The sequence below is a fragment of the Pristiophorus japonicus genome, chromosome 3, assembly GCF_044704955.1.
Source record: "Pristiophorus japonicus isolate sPriJap1 chromosome 3, sPriJap1.hap1, whole genome shotgun sequence".
Lineage (NCBI taxonomy): Eukaryota > Metazoa > Chordata > Chondrichthyes > Pristiophoridae > Pristiophorus > Pristiophorus japonicus.
Window position 1 is genome coordinate 127,912,407 of NC_091979.1, and position 16,546 is coordinate 127,928,952.

The 16,546-nt window shown below is 41.0% G+C and overlaps 1 protein-coding gene across 8 annotated transcripts in view; it reads left to right on the top strand.

Annotated features, from left to right (window-relative positions):
- Positions 1–16,546, top strand: part of itprid2 (ITPR interacting domain containing 2) — a 208,873-nt gene that overhangs the window by 140,311 nt on the left and 52,016 nt on the right. For 6 of the 8 annotated variants that reach the window (XM_070875806.1, XM_070875805.1, XM_070875810.1 and 3 more), the window contains 5 exons: positions 920–962; positions 1,057–1,155; positions 2,859–3,067; positions 6,236–7,005; positions 11,714–11,789. In XM_070875806.1, coding sequence (XP_070731907.1) covers positions 920–962; positions 1,057–1,155; positions 2,859–3,067; positions 6,236–7,005; positions 11,714–11,789 — 1,197 coding nt within the window. Of the gene's footprint in view, positions 1–608; positions 658–919; positions 963–1,056; positions 1,156–2,858; positions 3,068–6,235; positions 7,006–11,713; positions 11,790–16,546 lie in introns of those variants that run through there. The other 2 variants (XM_070875809.1, XM_070875812.1) reach the window with 2 other exon arrangements.

The window sequence follows — 16,546 nt, forward strand, 5'->3', positions numbered from 1 at the left end:
TGGTATCATCCTTGTAAATCTCTTTTGCACACTCTCCAATGCCTCTATATCCTTTTCATAATATGGCAACCAGAATTGTACACAGTTCTCCAAGTGTGGTCTCACCAAGGTTCGATACAAGTTTAGCATAACCTCTCTACTTTTCAATTCTATCCCTCCAGAAATCATCACATCTTATTAACCTGTCATTACTATTAGTGATCTGAGTGTTTGTACTCCCAGATCCCTTTGCTACACAATTTAAATTCTTATTTTCCAAGTAATATGTGACATTGTGCTTACCAAAATGTAATACCTCACACTTATCATTACAACAAGATAATTTGAGCATTATAAGGGTACTTTTCTGACTTTGTGCTTCCGTGGGTAATCTTGTGCATTTTGGTGTACACGCTGTGTCCGATTTTCCAATCATAATACACAGCATGCCCTGGAATCTCTGACATGCACTCTTGGAGACTGTGGCTTTCCAGCAGGCGTGCAAAGTCACAAACTTACCCTTATAAGTCATCTTTCTAAGTTTACTCAAAGGTTTAGCAAGTCTGTACAGAGTCCACTTTACCTTTGTGCAGGTTGACTTTGCTTCGTGGTATGATGCCAGGTTCTTCAAATAAATAAACATCGATGTGCTGAAATGTATGGTAAACTGAATAAGTAGTGAGTAAAGGTTGTCATTTATGTTTTAAAGTGGAGCTGAGCTTGAAGTAAAATAGCTTGTGCCCTGTCTTGCCAAGGAACAGCCATATTTGTATTTATTGACTAATGCACTAACACGTCTGACTGCTGGCGTTGAAATGAATAGTTATTGTTTTTTGGGTTGTGCAGCTGGTTGTCTGCATATATCCAGTTGGTGTGTTTAAATTTTAAGTTATTGTCCTTTGAAAGTCTATCATTCACGTCTTGTACTTTCCACCCATAGCTAATTATCTTCACCCTCTCAGTGATCCAATGTCGGCAATAAGGTTTGTATCTGTTTCAACATAAAAATGCATTTCTTCATTTCGATTTCTGAAGAGTCTTTCCCTGTGTTTCTAATCAATAACTTCTGTCTTGTAGCCATGGGACATCAGCCAAGGAAAAGCGGAAGCAGTTTTATCAAATGGGAAATAGTATGAACTCTACTGGCTCTGGCAAGAGCAGTACAACTGTGTCTAGGTAAGGACATGTCAAATGAAGTGGAAGCCTGTAGCCTCTTTGTCACTAGTTGAGGAATATGCTACTAATACTTCATAAATGTGTATTGTATTTGTACATGGAGTATACTGTATGATGGTTTCAAGAAACTTATGTGTGCCTGTCACGTGAGTAAGCAGTGCAGTGTTATAAATATGATTTGCATGATTCTAATAAATTAAATGCGAACAGTTAATTGTATAATCATTGTGAAAAATGGGTAGAAGTTTTTTTTGGACGGCCTGCAATGGAATGACCGCTGTGGTTTTTCAAATGCTTTAGTTTTACATTGCATGAAATAGTCAGTTGTTATTTAGATCAAATGTGAACTTTTACTTTGCGTTCTCTTAATTTTGTCACGTAAGAAAACATTTGTGGCCTTGCATCGCAGGGTGTATCCAATAATAACGTTCCTAATTTTGGAGGAGACATCATTTGCCCTCCATTATCAACTATCTTCATTGCTTTCCATCTTTCCACTAATCTTCTATTTACTATTCCCTCCAGCAATAATAATCCAACATCTTTCAACGCAAGACTGATATTGAGGAAAAAAAGACACTTGTGTTAATGGTTTTATTTTTTGTCATCTGTAATGCATTTTTGTTCATTTACATATTGTGCTATCTCTGTTGTTTGCTATTGACTGTTGCTGGTATCTCACAGATATGGAATACAGGTCTTTTAAGTAGAGCCAACTATTATTGATTGCAGGTTTGGAACTATGTTTCTGTATTCCACACATTCTCTAGAACTGAAGTGCACATTAACAATTTGTCATGCCAAGTTTAGCTGTCTAGCTGACTAAATATTAGGATATTAAAACCATCTTTGAGCTTAGCTGGTCAGGGATTGAACAAAAGTACAAACCCATCCCTATTACCATTCATTAGCAGTAAGGCTGTGTATTGCGTGATCAATTTTCCCCGAGTTCTAACTTTCAAGTCCATTAAATGGGTTTTCAAGATGGCAGACAAAACACCTTGGAGAGAGTTGAATGCTACTTCATGTGCCAACTTAGGCTTTCAGCAGGTTCAGCCTCAATGGTTCAGCCAGACACCGAGTAGCTGAGTAATACAGACGAGGAAGGTCCCAAGTTCAATCCCAAGCCCTCAGTGCATTAGTAATCTTTAATTAGGACAGCACTAAGGGGTGCTACCATTGACCTGCCATGAAGTGAAAAATCAGCAAGGGTTCCTATGCCTGACACTATCCAGTGTTGCCTGGTGTGATGGTGACCATCAAGTAAAAGACAGCTATTATGCCCCCATAGTCAAATGCAGACTCGCGTACAAAAAGTACTCCCTCAAGGGAAGCAATGGAGGGCTGCTGCCACCCATGAAACTATATCACAATAAATGTTGGTACCTTCAGAAGAAAAGGGGAAATAAACTTTGATTATGATATAGTCCTAATTCTAGTGACTAATGAATAATATTTTCATATTTATTTTATTCATTTTGGGATGTGGGTATCGCTGACATTTATTCCCCACCCCTAGTTGAGAAGGCAACTTAGGTTGTGCAACAGAATGACAAATGTAATGGTTGAACTATAAAGCCATAATTGTCTCTTTGTTCATTTTCCTGGTCAGTTTGATAAACATTTACTTGCTGCGCGTTTGTATTATTTTGAATTTTAGCATGGCAGCAAATGTGATTTTAATTTTTATTAATCCTTTTCAGTGTTTCAGAATTATTGGACCTTTATGAAGAAGACCCTGAAGATGTCCTGTATAATCTTGGATTTGGAACTGATGAACCTGACCTTGCATCTAAAATTCCATGTCGATTTTTTAATGCTTCATCATTTGCAACAGGAATAGATTTTAAACTATTTTTAGATGCTCAAATGCAACGTATGGAATTGGACAATCCAAATTTTGCCCTTACAAGTATGTTTTTAAATTTTTCACGGGAATTAATATTCTGTGGAGGCATGTTTCACATCTACCATCATTACCTAAACAGATGGTTTATCATACATTCATTTTCTAAAGAAATAATCATGCTTCCCCTTTATTTAAAAAAGGCAAAGCAATCTGTGTTTTAATACAAGTCAATTTCAAGTGGCACAGTGCTTGAAGAATCTTGGCCCATTTCCCAGGGAGAATAAGTACCAGAGTGCAAAATTGTTCAGAAATTGAACTAAGTTGGCAGTCCCAAGTCTCAAGGTTGGCTGCATTAAGGGCTGGCTACTCTTCTGAGGTTGGGGCTAAGATCACAGTTGGGGCCATGTCAAAAGCTTTTTAGTCTACTTTTGATAATGCTATACCCTGTACCAGACTGAGCGTACTTGATACGGACACTGGTTAGGAGAAGGAGATGGGTCACCAGCAATAAAAATCCTCACTTTGAACAAGTTCTCCCCTTTTCCAAAACAAACACAAAAAAGCAACGGAGTGTAAGGGTATAAGTAGAAAAGGGAGAGATTCTAAGCAATTCCCTTCCATGGTGCTGCTTTCAGAACAAAAGTAATATTTACTATTCTTCGGTTGTTGGAAGTAACTTCAGTGCAAAATATATTTTTCTTTTACACTTTTATTTCTCTTTCCATTTTGATGCAGGTCACATCCATTGTCTTTTCCTGGTTCTTTTTATCTTACTCCTGATGTTCACACTGACCTTTTATTTCCACTCTGACCTTTTATTTCACTACCTTTTAACCATCCCTTTGTTTCATACACTATTTATTTAGATGAAGAATTAGCTACTGACAACATTGCAGTTAGGATAAATGTAGCAGCAATTACTTTCGTCCTTGCCTCTAACAGCAATCCTGCCTCAGCCTTCACTGTAAATAATGAGTAGCACTGACAGTGAGAGCACAATTGCCCAGAAAACATGGCAGTTGGGGGACTGAGTGCCTGAGGTACTCCTGCTTGCATCTATTCAAGCAATGAAGTGCTTTCATGATGCTGGCTTTTAGGGTCTTTTTGTTTTATCCATTGAGACAGGTATTGGTACGAAAGAAAATGGTTGTGAATGACAATGGGCCCAAGTTTCGGGTGGAGTTGCTCCTATTTTTTTTGGAGCAACTAGTTTAGTTTAGAGTATCTTGGAAATCGCAATTCTCGGCATTTAGTTTGTTCCAGTTCCAGTGAGTTAGTTAGTATCGTTTTAGTTCAGTTTCTTTTTCAAAAAGGGGCATTACCAGCCACTTACACCTATTTTGGAAGTTTAGGCACCGAAAAGTTACTCCAAACTCACTTAGAATGGAGTAAGTGTCGACTTTTATACGTTCAGAAAAACCTTGCGTACACTTTAGAATTAGGCGCAGGTAAGCGAGAGATTGGTGGGGTGGGGTGGGGGTGGGGGGAAGGGAAGTTAGGGGATTTTCCAAAGTATTTAACACTTCACTTTTAAAAATAAAGAACCATCATCAATAATAAATGATCGATAAATCAATAAATAAAAAATAAAAAGTTCCTACTTCACCTACCCATTTGGGAGCCCGGCCAGGGCTAGGGGCGGCATGCTGCAGGCTGGAAATCGGCACTCTGCAGGAGTCCATTCGGCCAGGGCTAGGGGCTGCAGGCTGGAAATCGGCACACTGTCCGCTTCAGGAGCCCATTCGGCCAGGGCTAGGGGCTGCGTGCTTCGGGCCCCTCCCACACAGCCAGCAGCACACGCACACAGAATCTGGGGCACAGGAGCTACTGCGCACATGCGCAGACTCCACTGCGCACACGCGCAGCTGACGGCACTCTTTTTGGCCCAGGGCTGTAGCCCCGCCCCCCCCTGCTGTTGTGCTGTGTTGCGCTGACTGCTGAACAGGCCTACTGCACTCGGAGAATCGTGAGGTAAGTTTTTGGTGCGCTTTTCATTCCACAAAATAGGCAGGCCTCTCTGAGGTGCGCCGTTCTAGCGGATATCGGAAACTTGGGCCCAATGTCTGAAAAGTTGTGTGTGATGTAGAATAGCCCTCTGATAGCAGTGAGGCAGTTTCTAATGCACTGATGCAGGTTGGGAGACAGCACAAGACAACTTCTTTAGGAACCAATAAGGTCTATTAGCATTATATGTGTACACATCTATGATGCATTAAAAATCTTGCATATTGCACACACTTCCTATAAGTGTCACACCTACTTTCCATAACACTTTCCCCATCACACATTGTTGATACCACCCCTACTGTTATAAAACTTCTGACTTTGCTAGCTACATTAAAATGTTGTAGAATAAAATCTAACTCCTATTCTCTCAGCTATTTAGTTTCCATGAAATCTTGGTTATATTTGTGTGAAAACATGAATGCTTCAGTCATCTTGTGTTCCAAGACGCCACTGTGATCTGACATGTCTTAAAATAATATCTTAATGTATAGATTACTGGATTTTTAAATTCTCATCCTTGCTTTCAAATCCCTCTATGACTTTGCCCTCCCTATCTCTGTATCTCCTCCAGCCCTACAACCCTTCAATTCTAGCCTCTTGAGTATCCCCAATTTTAATCACTCTGCCATTGGTGGCCGTGCCTTTGATTGCCAAGGCCCTGAGCTCTGCAATTCCCTCCCTAAACCTCTCCGTCTCTCTACCTCTCTTTCCTCCTTTAAGACGCTCCTTAAAACCTACCTCTTTAACCATCTGCCCTAATATCTCCTTATGTGGCTCGTTGTCAAATTTTGTTTAATAACACTCCTGTGAAGTGTCTTGGAACGTTTTACTATGTTAAAGGCACTATATAAATACAAGTTGTTGTTGTTGATTAACCAGTATTTTACAAATATCTTCAAAGTATCTACTGCAGTTCATGTGGTATGCTGGCACATCAGCTAAAGTAATTTGATATGCATTTGGGCAGCAGCCATCCATTACTATTCACCATGAATGCTCAAATCCAGGAGTTCCACTGTTATATGCAGTAGCTGTAAAGATAATACAGAGCAGGGTCTATTTCAAGGATGTAGTATGTCTACCACTCAGATGACGTAGAGAAATGACAAGCAATGCTGATTTAGCTTATGTTGACACTGAATGCTGCAATGTATTGTTGCTTTCTCGTATGCTCTTATCATATGTGTTATCCTTTGTATAATAAACTCTTCCCTTCAATTACAGGCCGATTTCGCCAGATTAAAGTTCTCACCACAGTGGCTAATGTATTCTCCTCACTGTATTCTCAAGTATCTGGTGCTCCTATGAAAAGAATTGGTAGTATGGGTGAAGTCCCAGTTGCAATTCCACCTCTTGCAATTGGAAACAATGCAGCTGGTAGACTAAAGAAGACCGTATCAAAACTCAATTTACTTGGGGCTCAGCAGGTAAAAGCAACAGAAGCAAGTAATCAACCAATTTCCCAAAAAGCAGAAAATTCAAAAACATCACCGTCTTCTGCAACTAACAAAAGCATCACTGACATTGAGAAGAAAGAGGAGGTTAAACAAAAAAAAGAAGTAAGGTTGCAGAAATGGCGTAGATTGACTGACCCTTCCCTGAAGCCAGTAACCGAAGAAGTGATAGGTGGAAGTGATGGTCCTTTTAGCCCCTCAGAATCTATTCCTCAGGAAACTGCATCCAACCTCGGAAATGGTCATACAGAATCCAAGCAGAGTGGGGCTGCTTCCACTGAAGAAGGTATGGGGAATAGCTTGCATGAAAAGAGTGAAATCCCAAATTCTTCCAACACTAAAGACTTGACTACATCCACAGGCTTGGAACTTGAAGACATCAGTGAGCAGACATCTGTCCCTACACAGGAAAGTGCAGCGATTGTGTGCACAAGACCAGTGTGTTCAACTCCTGACCAAGGGTCCGCTGCAGCTGTTCAGCATCCACTGGTGAAAACTCTCATGGAGGAGCAGAAGGAATTCTCATTTGATTTGGAAGAGGCAAGTTGTTGCTTTACAATTTTGTGTTAACTTATTTACAATACTTATCTGCAGCCCTGCAGCCTGTTGGGTGTTTTTCCTCACATTTTAACTCTCCTCTTAAAATTTCAGGGGCACAATTTTAGGGGTGGACAACTGCAGGGTTTGGGGGCTGCACATTTCTGTTGACCAGTAGCTTGGCCCCTTTTTTCATAATACAGTGAAAGATATGATAGACTTACTGGTGTGTCTGTCAAACTGATCTGGAGAGTTGGGTTGCAGTAAAACAACACACTTGGAACTTTGCCTTTTTATTGTATCATGCCATTTTGAATTTGAATGTTAGCCAATTGAGTGGAGTAACCTGTTGGAGCTGTCAGAACAAGTTTGAACACCAACAGCACCATGCCATTCCCATAACTGATGCGCATTTTCTGACATTTGCATCCACTAATGTTTATTGTTAGCCTTATATTTATCTTGTATATAAATTGGTCAAGGCTACCTTTGTGGTTTCATTTAGACAGGAAGCACTTGTGTTTTGGGGATATAGTATTGGGTTATGTTTACAAATATAATACTGTTATGTTCTGTGCAACAAATCTGTTGAGTCCTTGCCAAAAAAGAGTTACAACAGATCTGATTTCTTCAATACTTTTGCATAATTCACTTCCATATTAGTGGTATGTCAAACAGAAACATTAGCACATTTTATTTTCTGGTGACAAACCATAAACTCAATCACAAGCTTAAACTGAACACATCATTTGCTGATTTGTTTATCACCATGAATCTTAATAAAAATGAAAAATGGTGATTGTATATATTAGGTGCAATTTTAACACTTTTTTTGTTTCACATAACATATCTTGGGCCTTGCACTTCTGTATAAGCTGCAAAATATTTGGGAGTTGACATTCTTCTGCTTTGTGAAAAAGGTGGACATGTATAGAGTGATAGAATTACTGAATGGCAATGGATTAATAATCTCCTGAGTATTTATGGCAAGTGCCAGCAAGGCTTGTGAAAAATTGGAAAAAAGGCCAGTTGAAATTCTCAAGGGGCATGTCTCAACTCCTGCAGTATTCTATATCAGAAGATGAGTTTTGATTGTAATGGTAATAGGGGACTATCAGAGGTCAAACATAAGAAAGAAAGGCATATGTATAGTGTCTTTCACGACGTCTCAAAGCGCTTTACAGAAATTGAAGTACTTTTGGAGTGTAGTCACTGTTGTAATGTGGGAAACGCAGCAACCAATTTGCCCACAGCAACTCCCACAAACAGCAGTGTGATAATGACCTCATCATCTGTTTTTTGTTGTGTTGATTTATGTTGTTTGAGAGATAAATATTGGTCAGGATATCTCCCCTGCTCCTCTTTGAAATACTGCCATGGGATCTTTTACATCCACCTGAGAGAGAGCAGAAGGGGCCTCAGTTCAATGTCTCATCCGAAAGACGGCACCTCCAACAGTGCAGCACTCCCTAAGCACTGCACTGGAGTGTCAGCCTCAAGTCCCTGGAGTGGGATTTGAACCCACAACCTTTTGACTCGGAGGCAAGTGTGCTACCCACTGAGCCACAGCTGACACATGCCTTAAATGAATGCATGAGTACTTGAGTGATTAGTGCTGGCAATTTCTGATGATTGTGTGTAGCAACCACTGCCAACATACTATGGTAGATACAGAGACAAGATGGGTTCATAACTGAGTAGTTATGAAACACACCTGGGCCTGGTGGAGCTGCAGTGCATAAAGAGTCAGGCTCATTAAGTAGGTTGTGACTAAGGTATGTCACTTGGTGCACAAAAAGCTGTCGGGCAGTCAACTATCTGCAGTTATTGAAGGTCACAAATGTCCTTAGCTTTTATGCTATAGGGTCCTTTTAGGTGCCCAGAAGGGACATTTTAGAAAGCTTAGAATTGTTTAATATTACCTCACACAAACAGGCCATTTTTCCTCTCTGGTTTGTGGCCAGGTTTTTCTTCACGTAAATTATTGCTATTATCCACATTCTTTAATAATCCCCTTTTTCAAGTCACTTTCTAATTTTTTTTTTTTAGAAGTATTGACTTCCTTTCAAGTTTGTGGCCGGGGATTCTGCATTTAAGAGTTAACTTATGAGGACAGGTTGCGTAGACTAGGCTTGCATTCCCTTGAGTATAGAAGATTAAGCGGTGATGTAATTCAGGTATTAAGATGAATAAAGGATTTGATAGGGTAGATAGGGAGAAATGATTTCCTCTCGTGGGGTATCCAGAACAAGGGGGCGTAACCTTAAAATTAGATCTAGGCCATTCCGGGTAATGTCAGGAAGTACTTCCTCACACAAAGGGTAGTGGAAATTTGAACTCTATCCCCCAGAAGCTGTAGAGGCTTGGACAATTGAATATTTCAAAACTAAGATTCGTTAGGCAAGTGTATTAAGGGCTACGGGACCAAGGCGGGTAGATGGAAAGATGCAGATCAGCCATGATCTAATTGAATGGTGGAACAGGCTAAATGGGCTACTCCTGTTCCTATGTTTCTTTTCTAACCGTCCTGCAAATAAAACTAAAATGATATGTGACCAAGTGTTTAGTTTTGCAATATGAATGAATAATTGAAGGTCGTACAAAAATGACTCATCCTGATAGTTATGTGGTATATGTTCTCTGAAAATATGTTGCAAAATGGCCAGCATTGAATTTGCCAAACTGTCATTCCATAAAATTTCAATGACTACATTTTCCCATTAAACCATTTGAGTACAGATTGTGCTTCGTATTTTTCACCATAAGAACAAGAAGAATTGGGAAAAGGAGTAAAACATACAGCCCCTTGAGCCTGCTCTGCCATTCGCTAAAATCATGGCTGATCTTCGGCCTCGGCTCCACTTACCTGCCCGATCTCCATATCTCTCGGTTCCCCGAGAGTCCAAAAATCTATCTATCTCCACCTTCAATATATGCAACGATTCAGCATTCACAGCCCTTTGGGTAGAGAATTCCAAATATGCACAACCGTCTGAGTGAAGAAATTCCTCCTTATTTCAATCTTAAATGGCCGACCCCTTATCCTGAGACTATGCCCCCTAATTCTAGATTCTCCAGCCATGGGAAACAACCTCTTAGCATTTGCCCTGTCAGTCCCTCTCAGAATCCTGTATGTTTCAATGAGATCACCTCATTCTTCCAAACTTGAGTATAGGCCCAATCTACTCAATCTCTCCTCATAAGATAACCCTTTCATCCCAGGAATCAATCTAGTGAACCTTAGTTGCACCGCCTCTAAGGCAAGTATATCTTTCCTCAGATCAGTCCGCAAGATAGTGCCCATGGGTTCGGTCGTGCCACCTACGGGCAGATTGGTACCCTCCCTTGAGTGCCAGGCCGCTGGCCTGACCGAAACCATCCCTGGTGGCCCAGTGGCCGAAGAGAAAAACTGACAGATTCTTTCCCCTATAACCATCACTCCACCACTGATTGACCACTTCACTGAAGGGCGCCGCTCAGCGCCAAGCTTACGGCTCGCATCCTGCCATAGGTAACTAGGCTCATACAGCTGTGCCTGGTCTCCAATCGTCTTGGACCCCATTGCCACTGGACTAAGAACTTTCTCTGCTAAGCCCGTTGGTAGCCGGTGTGCAACGGCCACCCCACGTTAAAAGAACTCACGCATAGGCATTTTCCCCCTTCAAAATGAAGTTCGGGACCTGGAACGTCGGGGCCCTTATTGTTCAGAGTTCAGTCACCTGCGAACTCACTTTTTTTTTTAAAGAGTGGAAGCAAGTATTCCTCGATTTCGAGGGACTGCCTATGATGACGACGATGATCTTTCCTCAGATAAGGACATTTATCTAGAGGGAAAGGTTTTGTGGGGACAGGAGGGCAGTGAATTCAATGGGCTGAGGGAAGTGAGAACTGAGATGAATTTTGAAATCACCAAGGATGAAAAGTTACTCGATACAGAGGCTGAAGGGAGGGAGGATATCTCAGTGAGAAACCTCCTGCTTCCTTGATCCCAATCCCATTAAACTGCTGACCAGCCAACTTCCCTTCCTGTACCCCATATTAGCCGACCTTCTAAATGATTCCCTCTCCTCAGGTACTCCCATTCTCTGTCCTTGGTAAGCTTCAGGTCATCCAAAACACTACTGCCCAAATCCTATCCCACACCAAATTTTGATCACCCCTCTCCTTTAGACCTACATTAGCTCCTGGTTCTTCAAATGCCTAAAAATAAACATTTTCATCATCGTCTTTAAATCCCTCAGGGCCTTGTCCTATCTCTCTAACTTCTTCCAGTCCTACAACTTCTTCTCTTGAAACCTTCTTTCCTCTGACCCTGGTCTCCTGAGCATCCCTCCATCTCTTCTCTCTCAAATCTTCCAACTCTCCAACTCCCTTTCCCTCATTAAAATATTCCTTAAAACAAAAGTCCCCTCCTAGCAGCTCCTTGTTTGGAGTTGATTTTTGTCTGATTACGCCTTTGTGAGGCACCTTGGGATGTTAAAGAAGCTATATAACATAAGTTATTACAGATGTTTTCAATTTGGAATTAATAACATTTACACTGAACTATTCAACACACCGTGCAAACAAGGAAAAGGGCTGAAATTGTAACAGTAAGAGCTATATCCTATTAAGACCAGCTTCTGATTTTGCTTTTCTTTAAAAGGATTTTTTAACTTTATTGTCTGCAAAATCTAAATGGTCGTATTTAGCTTATAACTTTATTGAACAGGTTCAAAGCAATGAAGGTGAAGCACCAGGAGCGAGAAATCCTGTTCCACATGACAGAGCTTCAGCAACTAGTAAAAGTAAGTAGAGTATGTATTTGTAAGAATATGTTAGAATATGTAATTGTAAGAGTTTAAAAACACTTTTTCCAGATTTAATGAATTATAAAATTACTCTGGCTTTGACATCCAGATGTTAGAGAATATTTGTTACGCTGTGGTGCTAAGACAATTACGGCAACAAAGCAGAGGGATAGAACACAGCAAAGTAAATTTGTCCTGTACCTTGAAATCTGAATGTTTTTAAACCCTGCTTTTATAAATCTAAATATTTTTCTTGTGGGATTTGAAAGTCATTTAACGTTTTTATTTATCTGCTTCTGCATATAATAAAGATTGGGATTTGCATGTGTTGTCATTCCACTGCTACATTCAGCATTCTGAGAAACTTTATCTTATTTAATGGTGTAACATTAAAATGTAGCCATAAAGTAATAGATTACTTGCTAATGGATTTTATTTGAGATCTGTATGGCTCTGTAAATCTAGAAACTAGAGAAGTTTATTTATTGAATTCAACATCTCGTAGAAAGACAAACACAGCAGATAAACTTTGACTTTTCTATCTAGTTTGTTATTGAACTTTTCTTCAGAAATGAAACTAAAACTGGCAGGCCTGTGATGAGTAATGTTATCTGGCCAATGTTTTAGCTAGAATTTGAAAATCTTTTAATATCTGTAGTGAAGATTAAGCACCTTTTTTTGGGTGCCAGTACTGACCAGTTTTGTTCATGTTATCAGGGTCAGAAATTGCCTGCATTAAGGTGGTTGTTCTAACACATTTAGGGCAAATGTTTGCTCCAGAATCATTTGAATTATTCTGAAAAATTTGCCTAGTTATACTTGGCTTATTTAAAAGGAGAATCTAAACGTTTATCTAACTAAAAGATTGGTTGAATTAATGCTAGAAAAATAATTTGGGGTAAAAAGGTGCCTGATCAAATGGATGGATCATACCAGAAAGCTTGTAGAGCATTAACATTAGGTTTGAATCATGGTTAGTCTGTTGTGGACTCCACTTGTGTAAGCTGTAATGGTGTGATAATCAGTCTTCTGACTGAGTTTTTTTACTGTTACACAGTTGGCAAGATAGTCCAACACCAAGCTGATTTTTCATGTCTTGTGTTGCCTTCAGGTAACTAGTGGGGATATTGTGAGGGGTTTGCATTATGCTGTGACTGGTACAACTGGAATTGTATATCTGAGGTCGACATTCGTGTAAATTCTGTGGACCCTAAAGATGTGATTCTGGCCAGATGGACTGCCATGGTATTTTCTGGTCCTGTACATACCTTTTATATATAGGTTGAAGCTGCTGAAGTCACTGTGGGTACAAATGTGAGTCATGCAGAGTTGCATACAAAAAGGATGGGGAAAGACCATCTGGTCCATCAAGCCCACCTCAGTCAGTCATGATGTAGCCACACACACCACTGACCCCTACGTCCCAAGTCAGCAATCTCCTGAGAGGCAAAACATAGAGGAGGGTAAAACCTGAGGTCAAATTAGGGAACACTTCAGAAAATTCCCCTCTCGATTCATAAGGCAATCAAACAAAGCCCATTGTGCCCTCACCGGCTCTTTGAAAGAGCTATCAAATTAGTCCTACTCCACTGCTCTTTCCCCATAGCCATGCACATTTTCCTGTTCCCTTTTGAAAGTTGATGTTGGATCTGCTTCCAACGCCCTTTCAGGCTGCAAACTCTCATTCTGATATTTACAGGCTATGAGTTCTAAATCATCCATTTAAATGATCCCACATCAGTCAATCGAGGCTATGCAGTGAGACCTTTGTATTGTCTGGTGTAAAAGCAAGAAATTGTCATGCTTTGGATCAGGTAGTGAACTTGATGTATAGTGGAATATCAGCAGTTCATAAGAAACTGTAAAGGACTGTGTTAATGCTGTAAATCTTACACATGCATGTGAAGTGAAATTGCTCCTTCTCCAGTCCCAAAAGCTCAAACATCCTGGTCTTTGACTCCTGAACTATATTGCAGTGCACATCTTTGTAATAAACCCTCTAATCTGCATTTGGGCATGAGCCTATTTTATTGTAAAGATAATGTCCAGGTTATTATAGCAGTGCAACAGCATTAGTATGCAAAAGAAAACATTGGCCCAGATTTTGCTTTTGTAATGAGGACAAAACAGTCAGCGCTCGCCTTCATTACTGTGAAAACTGACATTAACTTTGTGTCCTCACATGCACAGTTAAACACAGAAATTTGGAAGTTGCTGTCAGTGATGCACTGCTCCTTCACAGGGTGTGCTGTTGGGGTCTTCACAAATTCAATCAACACAGGATCAGTGATTTGATGTGAACTTCAACTTTTTGCACACTATTCTTGCTGTAAAAACCATTGAAAAAGTTAATCCTTGTTGAATGAGGTGTAACTGAGTTTTTAATGGCGTACTAAGTCACAATTACTGCTGAACAACCTCTCTAGCCCTGTAAAGCTAATTTCATAAATGTGAAGTGTCATTCCCTCCATTCCATGATAAAAATTTCATTGATTTAAAAAAAAAAAAATTCTTATAATGTATGTTTGATATTTCAGCTTCTACCTTCATTCCATGTGTATGTCCCAATTTTATATATTGCTTTCTGTAAAATGATTAAAAAGTGAATGATAATCAGAGCTTTTTACTTCCTGGTTTGGCACCAGATAGAAAGTCACGTCAGAATAAGGACAATTGACACCACGGGGGCAGCTGAATCATTGTGGCCAGCTTTCTTCAAGGTCAGCGGCGAGCACCGTCCCTTCGCGCTGAGTGAAAAATCCGGGCCAAAGAGTTCCCAATATTTATTATAACATCTGTTAGTTAATTATTGTAAAGTACCTTGTATTGCAGATTGCAATGCAGAACCAACACTAGGGGAAAACCTACTTGACCTCGTCCTCACCAATCTACCTGTCGCAGATGCATCTGTCCATGACAGCATTGATAGCAGCAACCATCGTATAGTCATTGCGGAGTTGAAGTCCCATCTTCACACTGAGGACACCCTCCATCATGTTGTGTGGCACAACCACCGTGCTAAATGGGATAGATTCAGAACAGATCTAGCAGCTCAAAACTGGGCATCCATGAGGTACTGTGGGTGAGCAGCAGAATTGTATTCCACCACAATCTGTAACTTCATGGCCCGGCATATCCCTTACTCTACCATTACCAGCAAGCCAGGGCACCAACCCTGGTTCAATCAGGAATGTAGAAGAGCCTGCCAGGAGGAGCACCAGGCGTACCTAAAAATGAGGTGCCAACCTAGGGAAGTTGCAACCTAGGACTACATGCATGCTAAAAAGCGGAAGCAGCATGCTATAGACAAGGCTAAGCAATTCCACAACTAACTGATGAGATTAAAACTCTGTTGTCTTGTCACATCCAGTCGTGAATGGTGGTGGGCCATTAAACAACTAACGAGAGGATGAAGCTCCATGAATATCCCCATCCTCAATGATGGAGGAACCCAGCACGAGTGCAAAAGACGAGGCTGAAAGGTTCACAAACATCTTCAGCCAGAAGTGCCGAGTGGATGATCCATATCAGCCTCCTCCTGAGATCCCCAATATCACAGAAGTCAATCTTCAGCCAATTTGATTCACTCCATGTGATATCAAGAAACGGCTGAGCGCACTGGATACAGCAAAGGCTATGGGCCCCGACAACATCCCGGCTGTTATGCTGAAGACTTCTGCTCCAGAACTAGCCGCGCCTCAAGTCTAGCTGTTCCAATACAACTCCAACACTGGCATCTATCTGACAAAGTGGAAAACTGCCTAGCTATGTCCTGTCCACAAAAAGCAGGACAAATCCAATCCGGTTAATTACCGCTCCATCAGTATATTCTCAACCATCAGCAAAGTGATTGATGGAAGGTGTCATCAACAGTTCTACCAAGCAGCACTCAGTCACCAATAACCTGCTCACCGATGCCCATTTTGGTTCCGCCAGGACCACTCGGCTCTAGACCTCATTACAGGCTTGGTCCAAACATGAACAAAAGAGCTGAATTGCAGAGGTGAGGTGAGAGTTACTGCCCTTGACATCAAGGCAGCATTTGACCAAGTGTGGCATCAAGGAGCCCTAGTAAAACTGAAGTCAATGGGAGTCAGGAGGGAAACTCTCCACCTGCTGGAGTCATACCTAGCTCAAAGGAAGATGGTTGTGCGGGTTGGAGATCAATCATCACAGCCCCAGGACATCGCTGCAGGAGTTCCTCAGGGCAGTGTCCTAGGCCCAACCATCTTCAGCTGCTTCATTAATGACCTTCCCTCCATCATAAGGTCAGAAGCGGGATGTTCGCTGATGACTGCAGTGTTCAGTGCCATGCGCAACTCCTCAGATAATGGAGCAGTCCATGTCTGCATGCAGCAAGACCTAAAAGACATTCAGGCTTGGGCTGATAAGTGGCAAGTAACATTCGTGCCACACAAGTGCCAACGAGGGAGAATCTAACCACTGACCCTTGTCATTTAATGGCATTACATCGAAATTTGCAGATGAAAGGATGTGTAGTAAACAGTGAGGAAGTTGGTAATAGACTTCAAGAAGAAATAGCCATGCTGGCTGTATGGGCGCACACATAGCAAATGAAATTCAATGCAGAGAAGTGTGAGGTGATGCATTTTGGTAGAAGAATGGGGAGAACCCAGACACACTAAATGGTACAAATTTAAAGGGGGTGCAAGAACCAAGACCTGGGAGTGCTTGTGTACAAATCTTTGAAAGTGGCAGGACAAAGCAGTTAATAAAACATATGGGACCCTAGG